General features: G+C 36.7%; 1 protein-coding gene and 1 long non-coding RNA gene across 6 annotated transcripts in view; one reads left to right on the forward strand and one right to left on the reverse strand.

Moving 5' to 3' along the window:
* KLHL7 (kelch like family member 7) overlaps positions 1-16,242 on the forward strand; it is a 68,933-nt gene that overhangs the window by 30,290 nt on the left and 22,401 nt on the right. For all 5 annotated transcript variants that reach the window (XM_042920102.1, XM_042920081.1, XM_042920122.1 and 2 more), the window contains 2 exons: positions 1,852-2,026; positions 14,197-14,339. In XM_042920102.1, the coding sequence (XP_042776036.1) occupies positions 1,852-2,026; positions 14,197-14,339 (318 nt within the window). The remainder of the gene's footprint in view (positions 1-1,851; positions 2,027-14,196; positions 14,340-16,242) is intronic.
* Positions 1-16,242, reverse strand: part of LOC122208724 — a 49,951-nt gene that overhangs the window by 4,710 nt on the left and 28,999 nt on the right. Inside the window, exons 2-3 of the long non-coding RNA XR_006197337.1 lie at positions 5,621-5,694; positions 4,485-4,562 (exon numbers count right to left, since the gene is read on the reverse strand). This is a non-coding gene — a long non-coding RNA (uncharacterized LOC122208724). The remainder of the gene's footprint in view (positions 1-4,484; positions 4,563-5,620; positions 5,695-16,242) is intronic.

Below are 16,242 nucleotides of genomic sequence, written 5' to 3' on the forward strand. Positions count from 1 at the left end.
ACCCATTGTGACCTATTTTGGATTCAACCTCCATAACTGTCAGATTAAACTGCCGGAGGTGTAAGCTGGGTGCAGGCATTTGGGAGCTGGGTGGACTAACACTTAGAAATGCTGTCATTCAATTATTCCCTGTTTTCAGTCCCACATCCTTCTCTGTATTTTATTTAATTTGTTAAATCAGCAGTAGCAAACTAATAGAGGTACTGTAGGATCATATGCTTTGAGTTACTTTTGTTCTCGAGATAAAAGATTAGCACTGGGCCATTTTTGTCCAGTCTTCTTCATGGCCCAGCGTATTATATTAGTCTACAAGTTGACAGGTTGGACCTGGAAGACCTGACTAGGGAAAAACAAACAAACAAAAATCTTAGTTCTGTGACCCATGACTAAAATTAACTGACTTATATGCATTATGGAAAGGGAATTAAAAATGTAACTAGTCTGAAGAAACCTGGCAAACATTATCTACAGATTATTATTATATCAAGCCTGATGAGCACTATTTATAGGATAATACCGTCAGTGATAAGTCACGTTGATATGCATGGCACCTCCCTAGTCTTCCTCCCAAAACACAGTGCTCCTAGTCTAATCATGAGAAAAACCTCAGACAAACCCAAATTGAGAGACATTTTACAAAATACCTTACCAGAACTCACAACTGTCAAAGTCATCGGAAACAAGGAAAGTCAGCAAAACTGTTATAGTCCATAAGACCCTAGGTGACATAATGAGTAAATGTGATGTGCTCTCCTTTATGGGATTATGGGACAGAGAAAAAAATTAGATAAAAAACTAAAGAAGTTTTTTTGGAAATACGGACTTTAGTTAATAATGGATCGTTAGCTGTGATAAGAGTATCATACTAATGTAACATTTTAACAGCTGAGTGCAGGGTATATCAGAACTTTGTGTGCTATCTTTGTAGTTTTTCTGTAAATCTAAAACTTCTCCAAAATTAAGAGTTTTTTTTAAAAAAAAATAGACCAATTCCCATTAAAAATTAATTCATATGGAGGTCAGAACTTAGGCCATATTAACACCAATCCCAAATTAACTAATTTAAGTAACTCAAATGTGGCAGGTGTGTTTTCAGTGTGTCTGAACTAGTGATTTGTGGGGACACCTGACTGGCTCAGTCATTAGAACATGTGACTCTTGATCTCATGGCTATGAGCTCAAGCTGCATGGTGGGCATGGAACCAGTATAAAACTAACAATAACAATAAAAAACTAGTGATTCATAAATCAGGTTGTGTTGATGAACTTGGACAGGTAAATACTACAGTATTATTTTGAAAAAAATTCTTATATAATCTGTAATGTATTTTTTAAACATAGAATTCTTATAAAGTTTCTGGAATGTAGATAAGTCTATCAGTTCACAATTCAGGAATATCATATTGAAATAAAATCATAGATGAACTTCATTTCTCTCGGGATGGACATCCTCTTAGGAAATTAAAGTATTTCCGTGATACCAAGTAAACATATATTGACACTATCATTGACCAGTAGATTTATTTCAGTAGAAATGTACATCACAGCTCCTTCTGAAAAAAGGTTATATTTTGTTTCAAAAAATAAGTTCAATATCCTCCCTGTCATTACATTATATAGTAGTAATTCTAAAAAATATATTACCGACAAGAATCATTAGAGCAGTGTGTAAGCTGTTCTGAAGCACAGGCAAGTGTTGGGGAATGAAAGAAAATGTCTGATAAAATATTGGGAATAAGTGGTTGCGTCTTTATGAGATCCTCCCCTGACCTTCAGTGTGAGAGTAAACATAGGTAATTGGAAATGTTGCTGCCTTGTAAGAACTTTACTGTGCTGTTTTTCCCCCCTTAGGTTTATGATGCTGCTGTCAGATGGCTGAAATATGATGAACCTAATCGCCAGCCATTTATGGTCGATATCCTTGCTAAAGTCAGGTTTCCTCTTATATCAAAGAATTTCTTAAGTAAAACAGTACAAGCTGAACCACTTATTCAAGACAATCCTGAATGCCTTAAGATGGTGATAAGTAAGTTGCCTTAATACCCATTTATAACCTGATCCTGTAGGCAGTTTCTCATGGGCTTAAAACCCTTTAGAATGGATCAGACTCCATTCAAGACTTAGCTCTTTAATTCTTTTTTTTTTTTTTTTTTTTTAAGTTTGTTTGTTTGTTTATTGAGAGAGAGAGGGAGGGATTGAGAATGTCCAAGCAGGTTCTGAGCTGAGAGCACAGAGTCCAATGCGGAGCTCGAACCCACACACTGTGCTGAAACCAAGAGTCAGACACTTAACTGACCTAGCCACCCAGGTGCCCCAAGACTTACCTTTTTTAGATTAATAATCCACTGGGGTTCTTAGCTGTCTACCTGGAGGAGACTTAGCCCCAGCCCTCATTTTATAGGAATGTGTATGATAGAAGGTAAAAATTACTTATGCCTTGTCTCCTTTTGTGTATAATAGCTTTCATGTACTTTGTGCCTAGTGTTTCCTTTTTATTTTACTCAGCCACATAATATACTGTGATCACTTTTTTTTTCCTTTTTGACCAGCCAACAACTGCCATATTTTGTCATTTACTTAGTTTTCCTTGGCTTGCAGGCTAAGTCCCAACCCCTCTGTAAAATGCTACTTAATAAAATTGTACAATTAAACAATCTGTTGCTTTTATTTCTTGTAAACATCCTTCATAGAGCCTTCTACGTATTCCAGTGTGGACTATTTGCACTCTAACCCTGAGACACTCTTCTTGTCCTGGAACTTCCCTTCTCTGCCATCCTGGGATGTCCTTTCACTCCTCTCCTTTGTTAGATCCACTGCCTTCCCAGACCTCAGGTCTTCCCCTTTTTTAATTCTCCCTGTTGAATGGAATGTATCCCATAACAGGTTCCTGAGAAAGAGTATGTCATCAGTAAATATTAGGAGACTTGATGAATCTCCTGTATTTATTTTACCATAAAATGTTGAAGGATAGTTAAACTGGGTATATAGAATTATGTTAAAAATCATTTTAGAAAATTCAAGTTAGAATTTCGAAGGCATTGCTCCATTAACTAGCTGCCAGTGTTTTTCAGAAATCTGATGCCAGTCTGATCCTTTTATTTTTTATTCCTCTTTGTAATTTTTTTGTAATATCCCTGATGTTTTGGAGGTTCACAATAATGTAACTTTGTGTTTTTGTTTTTTGTTTTTTTAGTAATCATGTTGGACATTGTCTTTTCAATCACAAATTTCTCATTTCTCTGTTACTGGTATTATGATTCTTCAATACAACTCTTGTCTCTGTTTCTCTGATCTATCTTCCAGGAGACAGCCTTAATTTTTCTATCATCACTTTTATTTCAGCTATTATTTGTAATTTCTGTGAGTTTTTACTTATTCTCTAATTCCTTATTTCATGGTTGTAACACCTTATTCTGAAGTAGCATTATAGTGCCTTTCATGTTTATCTTGTCTGCATTTTCTGTATTACCTTTGAATTTTGTTTTTCTGTTTTTGTTGTTGGAAGCTTTTCTTAATGTGTTATCTGTGAGTCATATTTATAAGATTAAGTTATTAATAAAGCCAATAGCACTGTATATGTGAGTGGGCTCTTGGTTCTTGGCCTGAACTGTAGGGTAGTCAGTGTAAACACACGTTTTTTTGTTTATTTTTGAGAGAGATAGCAAGCAGGGGAGGGACAGAGAGAGAGGGAGACAGAATCCCAAGCAGGCTCCACACCATCAGCACAGTGCCCGATGTGGGGCTTGAATTCACAAACTGAGATGGTGACCTGAGCCGAAATCAAGAGTCGGGTGCTTAACCGACTGAGCCACCCAGGTGCCCCAACACACATTTTGTTTTTAATTGAGGACCCCTCCAATGTTAGTATCTATAAATATTTTCTCAGATAGTTGGATACAGGCATTTGGGAGCTGAGTGGGGAATATTTTGATATGTAGACTTTCACTTAACCCTTGTCATCAGGCTCATACCCTTCTCTGTGTGATTCTCCAAAGACCAGTCATCATATATCCTACTTGGAGAAGGCATGGCAGGTTACTGGACTGTGCAGTAGGGGAAGGAAACCTGACAATTAAAGTGTTGTTTATTCAGAATTTTAAAGCTCTCTTGTTTTCATCCCCACCCCACTTTCTGGGGGTACTTCCTATCTGCCATTATGAATCTTTCCAGGCTTCTGCAAGATAATTTGCTTGCTTCTCATTGGTGTCTCCTTCCACAACCATCTCTTTTTCTTTTTCTTTTTTTTTAATGTTTTATTTTTGAGAAAGACAGAGCACGAGTGGGGGAGGGGCAGAGAGGGAGACACAGAATCTAAAGCAGGCTCCAGGCTCTGAGCTGTCAGTACAGAGCCCGATGGGGGCTTGAACTCATAAGCTGTGAGATCATGACCTGAGCTGAAGTCAGACACTCAACCAACTGAGCCACCCAGGTGCCCCCACAACCATTTCAGGTTAACATTCTATCTGCTATATGTCTTCACTTACTGAGTTTCAGGGTTATATAGATCTTCTAGTATTATCAAAGGTAGAGTTTGTTTCTTGCTTCATTGTTGTTTGGGATGGCTTTCAAGAGAAGAAGAGAAAAAGGTCTTAAAACTGGCACATTCAGTCTCAAGTTCGTTTTATCGTTAAATCTGAATCAGTGTTTTTGTATTATTGACTCTGAATCTAGTGTTAGGGATGTAGTTGGAAATGTCTTCCTTATTCCAAGGTAATTTTTTAATTTCATAAATTCTTGTCTTGTGCACTTAACGGATTTCTTATTTTCTCCTTTTTAAAAAAAATGTTGAAACCTTGTATCCAACTGAAATTTATTTGAATACGTAAGAGTCTAGCTTTTTTTCCTCTTTAAATGTCTGGCAAGATGGCCCAATATCATTATTAAATAATTTATCTTTTCCCACTGATTTGAACATCATGAACTAAATTTCTCCTTATCTGTATACACACAAAAATCAGTTTCTCTTCCATTTCATTCTGGTACCTTTTAATTATTGTTGTACCTCATTGAAATTATATGTCCTGGAGAATTTATAATTTTCTTTTTATAAACTTCTACACTTCTTAAAATCTTTTTTTAGATATTTTTGTTGTTGCTGTTGTGAATTGTATTTGCATTTGTCATTACTCATTTCTTTTTAAAACTTGTTCAGTTGATTTCTCTTGCTTTTTCTAGGGATTTAATCTTTTATCTGCAAGTAATGATAATTTTAGATTCTCCCCTCTACTATTTATACCTTTTATTTTGTTACATTGACTACTTTCAATAGCCTTTTCATGACAGTGTGCAGTTAACTAATAATGATAAATGGCAGCCTTGTATTTTCCTTTCTGGAAATACCTTTAGTCCTAGTGGTGTGGATCTGGGTTCTGACTGGTTGGCTGTGTGTGTGTGGTACTAGATGGATATGAATAGAGTGGGTGTCTATAATTAAGACAGTACTTTCGTTTTCCTAAACTCTAAACTTTAATAAGCACCCATCAGTTTGTCTTTTTTTTTTTTCTGAGAGTTTGAGGATTTGGGCAAATATTGCTATAAGTGTTGTTTTAAAATTTAGTATGCATATTTAAGCTGTACAGAAAGGTATAAAAACTAATAATGAAAATATTCATGAACTTACCTAGCACCCTGAGAAGTCAGTACAGATGAAGCATCCAATGTGTTCCTCCCCAGTGACAGCTCACATTCTTCTACCTAGGAGGAAACAATAGCCCTGAATATGGTGTTTGATCAGCATGCAGTTCTTTACCATATATATAAGCAACATTTAGTATTGTTTTGCCTGTTCCTAAATGCTACATGAATGGTATACTGTATGTATTCTTCTGCAACTTGCTTTTAATATATTTTTTTAATGTTTATTCTTGAGGGAGAGAGAGAGACAGTGAGAGTGGGGGAGGGGCAGAGAGCGAGGGAGATACAGAATCTGAAGCAGGCTCCAGGCTCTGAGCTGTCAGCACAGAGCCTGATGCGGGGCTCAAACTCATGAACCATGAGATAATGACCTGAGCTGAAGTCAGACGCTTAACTGACTGAGTCACCCAGGCGCCCCCTGCAACTTGCTTTTTTTTTTTTTTTTTTTTTTAATTTTTTTTTTTTTAACGTTTATTTATTTTTGAGACAGAGAGAGACAGAGCATGAATGGGGGAGGGTCAGAGAGAGAGAGGGAGACACAGAATCTGAAACAGGCTCCAGGCTCTGAGCTGTCAGCACAGAGCCCGACGCGGGGCTTGAACTCACGAACCGCGAGATCATGACCTGAGCCGAAGTCGGGCGCTTAACTGACTGAGCCACCCAGGCGCCCCTACAACTTGCTTTTAAAAATACTTTCTAATTTCCATTATGTTTTCTCTTGTGACCAATAAGTTTAGTAGAAGTATGCTTTTAAATGCCTTTGGTCATGGATTTTTAACTTAATTGCATTGTGGTCTAAGAATGTTATGATCAGATACCAGTTTTTTAATATTTATTGAAAGTTGTCAATATTTGTAAAGTTGTTTTGTATCTTTTATGACTAATTTTTTGGTCTAGTTAATTTATCAGTTACTGACAAAGTTGTATTATATTCACCCACTATAGTGGATTTCTCCATTTCTCCTATAATTCTGTTAATTTTTCTGTTCTATATTTTGAGGGTTCTAAATATGAGTTTAGAAATGTTATCTTCCTGGTGAATGCAACCTTTTATCATTATGTAATGATCTTCTTTTTCCCTAATACAGATTGTTGCCTTTCTCTATTTTATCAGATATTTATATAACTAAACCACTTTTTATCTGGTTACTATTTTCTTAGCTTATATCTATGCATTCATTCTTTTCAAACATTTTGTGTCCTTATATTTTAGTTAGATCTCTTAAAAACAGCATATAGCTTTATTTTCTTTTTTAAACCCTTTCTTACTATCTTTTAACAGGTAAATTATATCCCATTTAATTTATTGTAAATACTATTATATTTTTAATTATTTCTAATACCTTATTTTGCACTTTTTGTTCATCCCAATTTTTCTATACTTTTTTAATCTCCTTTTGGGTTGAGGTTTATTCCCTTCATTTTTTCCTTCTACTGTTAGAGAAGTTTTATATTTTGTATCAATCTTTTTAATAGTTATCCTTTATATTTTAATATGTGTACCTTAAACATTAATATTTCTACCTGCTTCCATGGGCACCTGGGTGGCTTAGTCAGTTGAGCTTGTCTGACTCTTGATTTCAGCTCAGGTCATGCTCTCATGGTTCGTGGGTTTGAGCCCCACATGAGGCTCTGCGGCTGGCAGCACGGAGCCTGCTTGGGATTTCTCTCTCCCTCTCTCTCTGCCCTCTCCCATTCGCACTGTCTCTGTCTCTCAAAATAGATGAATAAACTTAAAATATATATATTTCAGGGCACCTGGGTGGTGCATTCAGTTAAGCATCCAACTCTTGGTCGCAGCTCATGTCATGATCTCACAGTTTGAGAATAAGAGCCCCACATTGGGCTCTGCTCTGATGGTGAGGAGCCTGCTTGGGATTCTGTCTCTCCTTCTCCATGCCCCTCCCATGCTTGTGCATGTGCACTCTCTCTCTCTCTCAAAATGAAAAAATAAACATAGATTGATTTCTACCCTTCTCTAGAAGAAAACAAGGGTCTTAGAACATTTTAATTCAGTGTATCTCTTTAGGTGTTTTGTTGTTCTGTATTTTAGTTCTTTTTTTTTTTTTTTTTAACTTTCCAAGTGGGACATTATAATTTTTTTTATAATTTTTAAAAAATATAGTGAGTGTTTAGATATATACATGTTTACCAGTTTCTTTGCTCACCATTTCTTGTACCTTAGACCTTCCTTCTGAGATTATTTTCCATATTTCTACATTTATGGTCTGATTGTAATAGCCATTGTAAACGATTATCTGGAAATGTCTTTTTATTCATCCTATTCTTAAATGAAAGATTAAGTGGGCGTATAATTCTAGATTGAATACTTGAAGGTGTTATTTCACCCTGCATCATTACTGTTGATCCCTGCTATTAGTCTAGTTGTCATTCTTTGTAGATGATCTGAATTTTTTCTGTGGCTTTTTACAAGAGCTTTTCTTTATTTGTGGTGTTCAGCACCAAATGTGTATGGGTGTTTATTTCTTTAGTTTATCCTGCTTGGTATTTGTTTTGTTTCCTGAGTCCAATGATCTGTGTTTTTCATCATTTGGAAAATTCTCAGCCATTTTTTTCTTCAAATAATGCCACAGCTTCAGGAATTCTTCAGTTAGAAATGTTGGCAGGTCTTGCCTTTGTGATTTCTAAACTTTCCATTCATCTTTGTCTCGTTGTGTTGCATTTGGGGTAATCCTTCAAGTCTGTATTCCAGTTCACTGATTCTTTCATCTATTTCTATTCCAGTCACTTGTTTAACTTACCCTTTCAGTTTTGAATATTACTTGATATTTCTTTTTTTTTCATAGCAGCCTGGTCATTTTCATTGGCCTTTCTTTGCTCATGTTTTCAGTTCTTTTATTTCTGTAAACACCTTAAATATAGTTATTTTATGTTTTATGTTTGATGATACCAATATGTGAAGTCTTTGAAGACCAGATGCTGCTATTTGTTGCTTGTTTTGACTCATTTCTGGTTGCTTAATTCCTTATGTGTTTTGTGATTTTTGTATTGTGAGCTTATATTTGTTTGATATTAATCTCCAAGAATATGGGGAGACCTGGGTTGTATTCCTGTGAGTCTTCCCTGCTCTCCTCAAGAGGAGAATAGTATTTGCTTTTGCCAAGTGCCCTGGGGCACAAAAATCCAAGACTACTTTGAATTTTTCTTGGCTTACAGTTTCCTAGATTTACAGATAGGTAAATTCAAACCTCAGCCTTTACAAGGGCAGGACCATCATTATAAATTCTTTGTATAGAATTTATAAAGGAAAGGAAACTTTACCTCTACCTGGAGCTGAAATTTAAATAGGCAAAGTATTATTTCCCCATTCTGCCATAAGGCAGCTTAGTTTTTTGGCATTTTGTTTTGTTTTGTTTTGGCTCATCTTTTCATTAAAGGTATAACAAGTCCAAGTGAATTGGCTTTAGGCAAAGATCTCAGTTCCAACACCTTACTTGTATAAATCTAAGACCTTATCTTCTCTCCCTCATACAGCCAATAAAATAAATTTCTATGTTTCCGATATTATCAAAAGCCCTCAGAGTCGCTCCAGGGTCTCTAAATGCTTACCATTCTAGTGTTTAGTTTTCTCATTTTTCACCCTCTGATCTTGGCTGTGCATTTTTTTTTTTTTTTGCCACTTTAACTATTTTATTTTATTTTATTTTATTTTATTTTACTCTTCTTACTCTTTTTACTCTTTACTTTTTATTTTACTTTAAGTAATCTTAAGTAAGCCCAACATGGGGCTCAAACCCACAACCCAAAGATCGAGTTATATGCCCTACCGACAAGCAAGCCAGGTGCCCCTTAGCAATGCATTTAAAACATAAAACGATGTTTTAACATTTATTATTTCCAGCATTAAAGTTATTTTGTTTTTGTGGAAGTCAAAACTGTCATGCTGTTATAAGTAGAAGTTAAGCTTATTCTTTGAAGAGGCCTGAAATGTGCAGGCAATGACTGTAATATGCTAAGTTAAGTATACTAATGCTCACTCTCCTGGGCTCTTGAATTCCCAGTCATCCTAAACCAAAAACCACATGGATAGTATCCACAAATGGGACCAACTGTAAGATTTCACTTAATGTGATGATCAAGAAAGCCTCTCATAGGGGTGCCTGGGTGGCTCAGTCGGTTGAGCGTCTGACTTCAGCTCAGGTCATGATCTCACAGTCTGTGAGTTCGAGCCCCACGTTGGGCTCTGTGCTGATAGCTCAGAGCCTGGAGCCTGCTTCGGATTCTGTGTCTCCCTCTCTCTCTGCCCCTCCCCTGGTCATGCTCTGTCTCTCTCTGTCTCAAAAATAAATAAAAAAACGATTTAAAAAAAAAAAAAAAGAAAGCCTCTCATAGAAGGTAGCTGGAACCTACTTTGAACCATTAAGTTGTTTTTGGTGCCTTATCTGGACATTTCATTTAAGGTATAGCTGGTTTCAGGCACAAAGTTAAGGAAATAAATGAAAGAGAAAGGAGCATGTTCCCTCCTGCCTAGGACATCTTTCTCAGGAGTGGCATTAAGTTTGAGTGTCCTAGTAATTAAATAGTATCACTTGCCTCTTAATTTGGAAGTTAAGTAAAATTTTCATTAGATTTATCACACTGCTACTACTTAATAATATTGTTATGGCATTAGGTAGGTTGACCCAATATTGTCCCTTAAATTGGAAAAGTATTATGATATATCCATACAATGGAATGCTTTGTATTTACTAAAAATATTTTAAATGAATATCTAGTAATTTGGAAATTTTTCATAAGTGGTAAAAGCATGAAATAGTATATGGTATACTATCTTTTTGTTAAATGAAAATAAAGAATTTTTAAAAGACTAGGAATATTTTAATCCAGTTAAAGTGTGAAGAGAAAAAAGAGAAGAGGGTATAAGTTAGGGACATATCTTTATGAATACCTACATTTAAGCAGTGGTAGAAGGAAAAGAACCAGGAAAGGAGAATTTATTAAACTGCTTGAACCAAAGGATGGTGTCTTGAAAACCAAGGTATAGAGAGAATTTTAGGAAGTACAGCATAGGTGCCCACTAGTCTCTTAAGTTCATAAAGATGAAAGAAAAAATTGGGACCAAAAAGATACCTTTAGATTAGGGCTTTCACCTTTTGGATTTCACACATGTTAATATTAGATTTTTTGTCATGCCTCCATTCCCACACCGTGTGTTATATTTCTGGTTTCATTGGATAAAGCACTGCACCTGTTTCTTCATACATGATGTGAGCTGTTAAAGACAACTAGCCAATCTCATTCAAGTACAGTATTTAGTTCCTATGTAGATTCTGAATTGATTTAGAAACAGGATGGCAGGATTATTCTGGAAATCCAACCAAGTATAGGGATTCCAGAAAGCCAATCAAGGCTCTGTTATTTATTACTTTTTTTTTTCTTTTTTAAAAATAAAGACAGTAGGTTATTCTAAAATTCCCTGACTAATACAAGCAGCTGAGACTCTTCTAGGCTTTGGGACCTGGGCAGAGCTAAATGGAGGAAAGAAGACCTCAAACCTCCCTTCTTCAGATCATTAATTACCTTCCTAACATCTGCCTTAGCACTGTCTTTTCAAAGCGGAAGCAAAAAGCACAGTCAAAGCCACTGCAAAGGGCCAGACCAACTTCTTACTCAAAATTTGCAAGTGACAATACCTGACTCTCAAGGGAATAACTCCCAAAGCAATAAGCCTAAAGAGCAAAGAGCTCCCCAGGAAACATGTCAGAGTATTTGTTTCTAGCCCTGTCCTTGTAGAGAAAAAGCCTACCAGTAAAGCCCTAGCTTATGCTTCCTACAGAGGTCAACACAGTTGGCCACAGTCAGCCACTTTTACCCAGTGGCCTGTTGGTTGCAAACCATTACCTCCTGTCCCTCTCCTTCCTTGCTACCTGTCTTCTCTTGTTGGGAGTATCCACAGTACACTTGTGCCTGTGTGGAGCCCTCCTAGAGCAGTAGCTCTCAAATTCCGGCATTTCTGATTCACAAAGTCTGGGGTCAAGTATCAAATTCCAGCATTTCTGATTCACAAAGTCTGGGGTCAAGTACAGTAATTTGTATTTTTAACAAGTTTCCAGGCGCTGCTGCTACTAGTGATGGTCAGGCAAGAACCACTATCTCAGACCAGGAACAGGAGGGCTGAAGGGGAGGTCAGCAAACTACACTCCACAGGCTAAAGCTAGCCCTGAGCTAAAAGGATTATAAAAGCAAACAAATCGAGAGTATGTGACAAAAACCATCTGTGGCTCGCAAAGCCTAAAATATTTACTGGCCCTTTCCAGAAAAAGTTTGCTGACCCCTGACCTAGAGCATGTGCCAGAGCCTTGGCTGCAAAGGTCTCCTGCTGTTCCAATACAAAGTGCTTCTACTCAAACTCTGAAATGAAGGAGGTGCTAAATATTGATTTTCATTCCCTCACAAACTTCTCCAACCTCTTTTTATTTGAAAGCCCAGCACAGCATCATGAACAAAGTGTTTTGCATGTGTTAAGAATTGTTGACATTATTTTGTCTTTGGATCTATAATACTGCACATCATACATAATTCAAAAAGATACAAAAGGGTATATAGTGAAAAGTCTGTCCCCTATCCCCTTGTTCCCTCATGCGGGAGGTTACTTGAGTCTGCATACACATTTACGTACATAATACTTGTATAAATTATGTAACTGTGTCTATATGCATAAAACGTACATTTTAAAACACAAATGGTATCACACTGTGTACTCTGCTACATATTGCTTTTTTTTATTCCATGTTAGTTTTGGGAGATTATTCCATGGGTACATATTCCCTTTTTCATTTTTCTTAACAGCCACATACAATAATACTCCATTATATGGATATACAGTAATTTTTAACCACTTTCCTAACTGAACTTTAGGTTGATAAACTCCTGGAAGAATTAAGAAGAATCATTGACTATAAAGAGTGTGTGCATTTGTAGTTTCGGTGGATCACACTATTGCCTTCCAAATAGTAGTACCTGTTCACGTACCCCCCCCCCCCCCCCCAGCACTGTATACAAGGCAGCATGTGCTTTCCCACACCTATATTCTAACCTGTGTCCAGACAGTTTGATCTTGGCCAATTTGATAAGTGAAAAAGTATGTTTTAATTTGCATTTCTCTAATTAGAGCACTTCAGCATCTTTTTGTGTGTTTAAGAGTTAGTATATTTAAGTAGTTCTTTTTCTGTGAACTGTGTTCAGTTACTTAATGGAATTTTCTGTTAGTAACTGGTCTTTATCTTGTTAACGGTATCTTTCAATATTTGTCCCTTTTGTTGATAAATATTTTCTTAGTTTGTCATTGTCTTTTGGTTTTGTTTTTTTTCTTTCTGCCATGCAGCAATTTAACTTAAAATTGTATGTAGTTAAGTCAGTTTTTTTGGTTTGTTTTTTTTTTCACGGCTTTTGTGTTTTCTGCCTTAGCTTTTCCACTTGGGGCCTATTTTTAAAAAAGAAAACTGTTGTATTTTTCTCTTAGTACATTTATGAGATTTTTTGCATATTCGGGTATTCTTTTGATTTGGAACTTAGAATAAATTATGAGGTAGGGGTATAACTTTTTCCTTTTTTTTTTTTTTTTTTTACATTTATTTAATTTTTACATTTATTTATTTTTGAGAGACCGAGCACAAGTGGGGGAGGGGCAGAGAGAAGGAGACAGAATCTGAAGCAGGCTCCAGGCTCCGAGCTGTCAGCACAGAGCCCGACACGGGGCTCAAACTCACAAACCGTGAGCTCATGACCTGAGCCGAAGTCCGACACTTAATTGACTGAGCCACCCAGGCGCCCCATAACTTTTTTCTTTATATCATTATCTAACATGATTTATTGAGCAACCCACCTTCCCATGCTGGTTTGAAATAATACCTTAAAAGTTTTTCATTGTTAAATGGCCATTGACAAAATGAAGGAAATGCTAAATGAAAAGGATCAGGTTAGATCACAATAATTCTGAACTGTCATTGCATTTTCAAATCATCTAAGGCATCTACTTTCTCGAAGTGTGTATCTGAATTACCATGGGATTTTGTTAAATACGTAGATTCTGATTCACTAAGCCTAGTAGGTTCTGGGGTTCACTATTTCTAATAAGCTCCCAGATGCTAAAGCTGTTGGTCTTTGAACTACATTTTAAGTGGCAATACTTGTGCCTGGGCCCCTCCAACAGAGTTTTTTACTGTATTCGTCTGTGGTAGTTTCAGAGATTTCCGAGGTGATTCTAATGTACAGTTAGGGTTGAGAACTGATAGATTAGGAGATCTGAATTTCAGTAACTATTATTTTGGCAACTATTGCTTGAAGAGCCAGATAATTACCTGGTGTAAAGTAAGTGGGTTTGGCGTTCTTAGCCTAATAGTGATTGCTGAGAATAATAAATTGGTGAGGACTCCAACCCTTACACATTTTCCTACCTTTTCCCCCTCTTTCCTTAACTGCTTTAAAAGGATAATAGAAAAACAGTTACAGAAGTAAAAGCACTATTATATTTGGTTATTTCCTTTTCAAAGCATCAAAGTGCGTAAAGTTTTTGAAAAGTTGCTATATGTTTTTCCACAGGTGGAATGAGGTATCATCTGCTGTCTCCAGAGGATCGAGAGGAATTGGTAGAAGGCACAAGGCCCAGAAGAAAGAAACATGACTACCGCATAGCCCTGTTTGGAGGCTCCCAGCCACAATCTTGTAGATATTTTAACCCAAAGGTAACTGATTTTTATTGTTTTGGTTTTTGAAAGCTCAGAGCACATAAACACTCATCTGCCACTAGTAATAATAGCTCATACGTTTAGAGAAGTTACAGTTTGTGTTGTTCTTTCACATATCTTTTGATATACACAGTTGTCTTCTTTAACAAATAAAGAAATTGAGGCTACTCAGATTTTAAATGTTTCAGTAATTGCTCTGGAATGCAGGGTAGTAACCACTGTACCAAAGAAAATGGAAAACTAGTTCTCCTATCTTATCTCATTTTGTTACTAACCCCTTGCATTCATTACGACTCCTTGTTTCCTTTAGGTGCTATTTTCAATGACAATATGGTTCTGGAGCTGTATGTGGGTTGTTGTTGTTGTTTTTTTTTACTTTAGTAATTATGTTTTAGTGTAAATTAATACATACTCATTCTGGAAAATTTGAAAACCTAGAAAATCACAAAGAAAACAGATAAAGTTACCTTTAACTATGTAGAAATAATTATCAATTTTAATGTGTTTTCCAGTACATGTTATACCATTTGGACAAGCAGAGCCTGAGTCATAGGTCTAGAAATACAATTTTTAATAGACTATTAATTATAACCTTGAGAAAGGCCACTTACATTTCTACCCCTCGTTTCTTAGTCTTGTATGTTTTGGCTATGGAAGGGATAATACCATATTCTGTTAGTACTAAATGTGTTGCTGGGGCAGAGCACATATCACAGTCCTAAAATATAACACCCCAACCTTGCAAGGTGGTACCCATAACTGGTGTTGAATCTAAGCATATAATGGTCTCTTTATTATTTTGTTGGCCCATTTTTGGTTGATGATAGATACCTGATAAGTCCAGAGCATCCTCTTGACATCAGGATGCTTATCTGATACTTGTTTCTTTGGAGGCAGTCTATGTCATACTGTAGTAGTGATGTACAAAGCATTTGTAATATGGTGATGTTGTCAAGTGTACAAGAGAGAGTGAAGTCCAAGCCAAGTCCAAAGTATTAGTTCCAATGAGGGCAGAGCATTGTCCCTTTAACAGTGGAGGGGTCCCAGTGCAGTTAGCCTGGTATTAGATAACTAACTGGTTCCCGCAAGGTTTGGTAACAAATCAAGGGCTTAGGATTGATCAATATTCCTGACAAAGTGGGAGCTGACTAGTGGATAGCCACATTGGCCTTAGGGCGGGAAAGTATGTTAGCTTCCATAGCTGCTAGCATATGTAGCCCCTGTCATTGACCTTGTGGTCACTCATAAGCCCATTGAGCACAAGCATCAGATTGAAAAGGGAAGGTATAGATGGCAGTCCTATCCATGTAATTATTAAGAGACTTTACTGGTGGGCGCTCTGTTAAGAATTCATATGGGATGCAAGTTTGTGTCCTTTCTAGAGGGCCATCTACATTATCCTTCCTTGAATCTTTCTGTCAACAGTCTTACATTGTTGCTTATTTCAGGTCTGCATCCATCTGGGTGAACCATTAGCTACTGTCAGAATTGATAAAAACTGATCTTAGCCTGTCTCTCCTGAAGGGCATAATGGAAGATAAAAGGAACTACTTGAAATTCTGCCAAATCAGAAGGTTTCTTCTGAATTGTCCTTTAGTACCATTTTTGAAGGGACTAAAATGCTTTAGCAGTCCCCTCTTGACTAGTACTATCACAAATGATCCAAGCTCAGGTCTTTCAAATTCATCAGCTGATTTATCAGGGACCACCTCCACAAAGACATAACCCTGGTCGAAGGAGAAGACCTCCTAGGAAGGAGTTGTGATTCGTCCTTTCGGGTATTCTGTGCCTTTGGGATCTCCGTAAGTGCAGGGTTATGTTTACAAACCAAATGACTGGTCAAAGGCATGCTATTTGTGATTTGATAGATCAGGTAAAATGGTTCAAAACAGGTTAATGA

The sequence above is a fragment of the Panthera leo genome, chromosome A2 (assembly GCF_018350215.1).
Source record: "Panthera leo isolate Ple1 chromosome A2, P.leo_Ple1_pat1.1, whole genome shotgun sequence".
In the NCBI taxonomy this organism is placed as follows: domain Eukaryota; kingdom Metazoa; phylum Chordata; class Mammalia; order Carnivora; family Felidae; genus Panthera; species Panthera leo.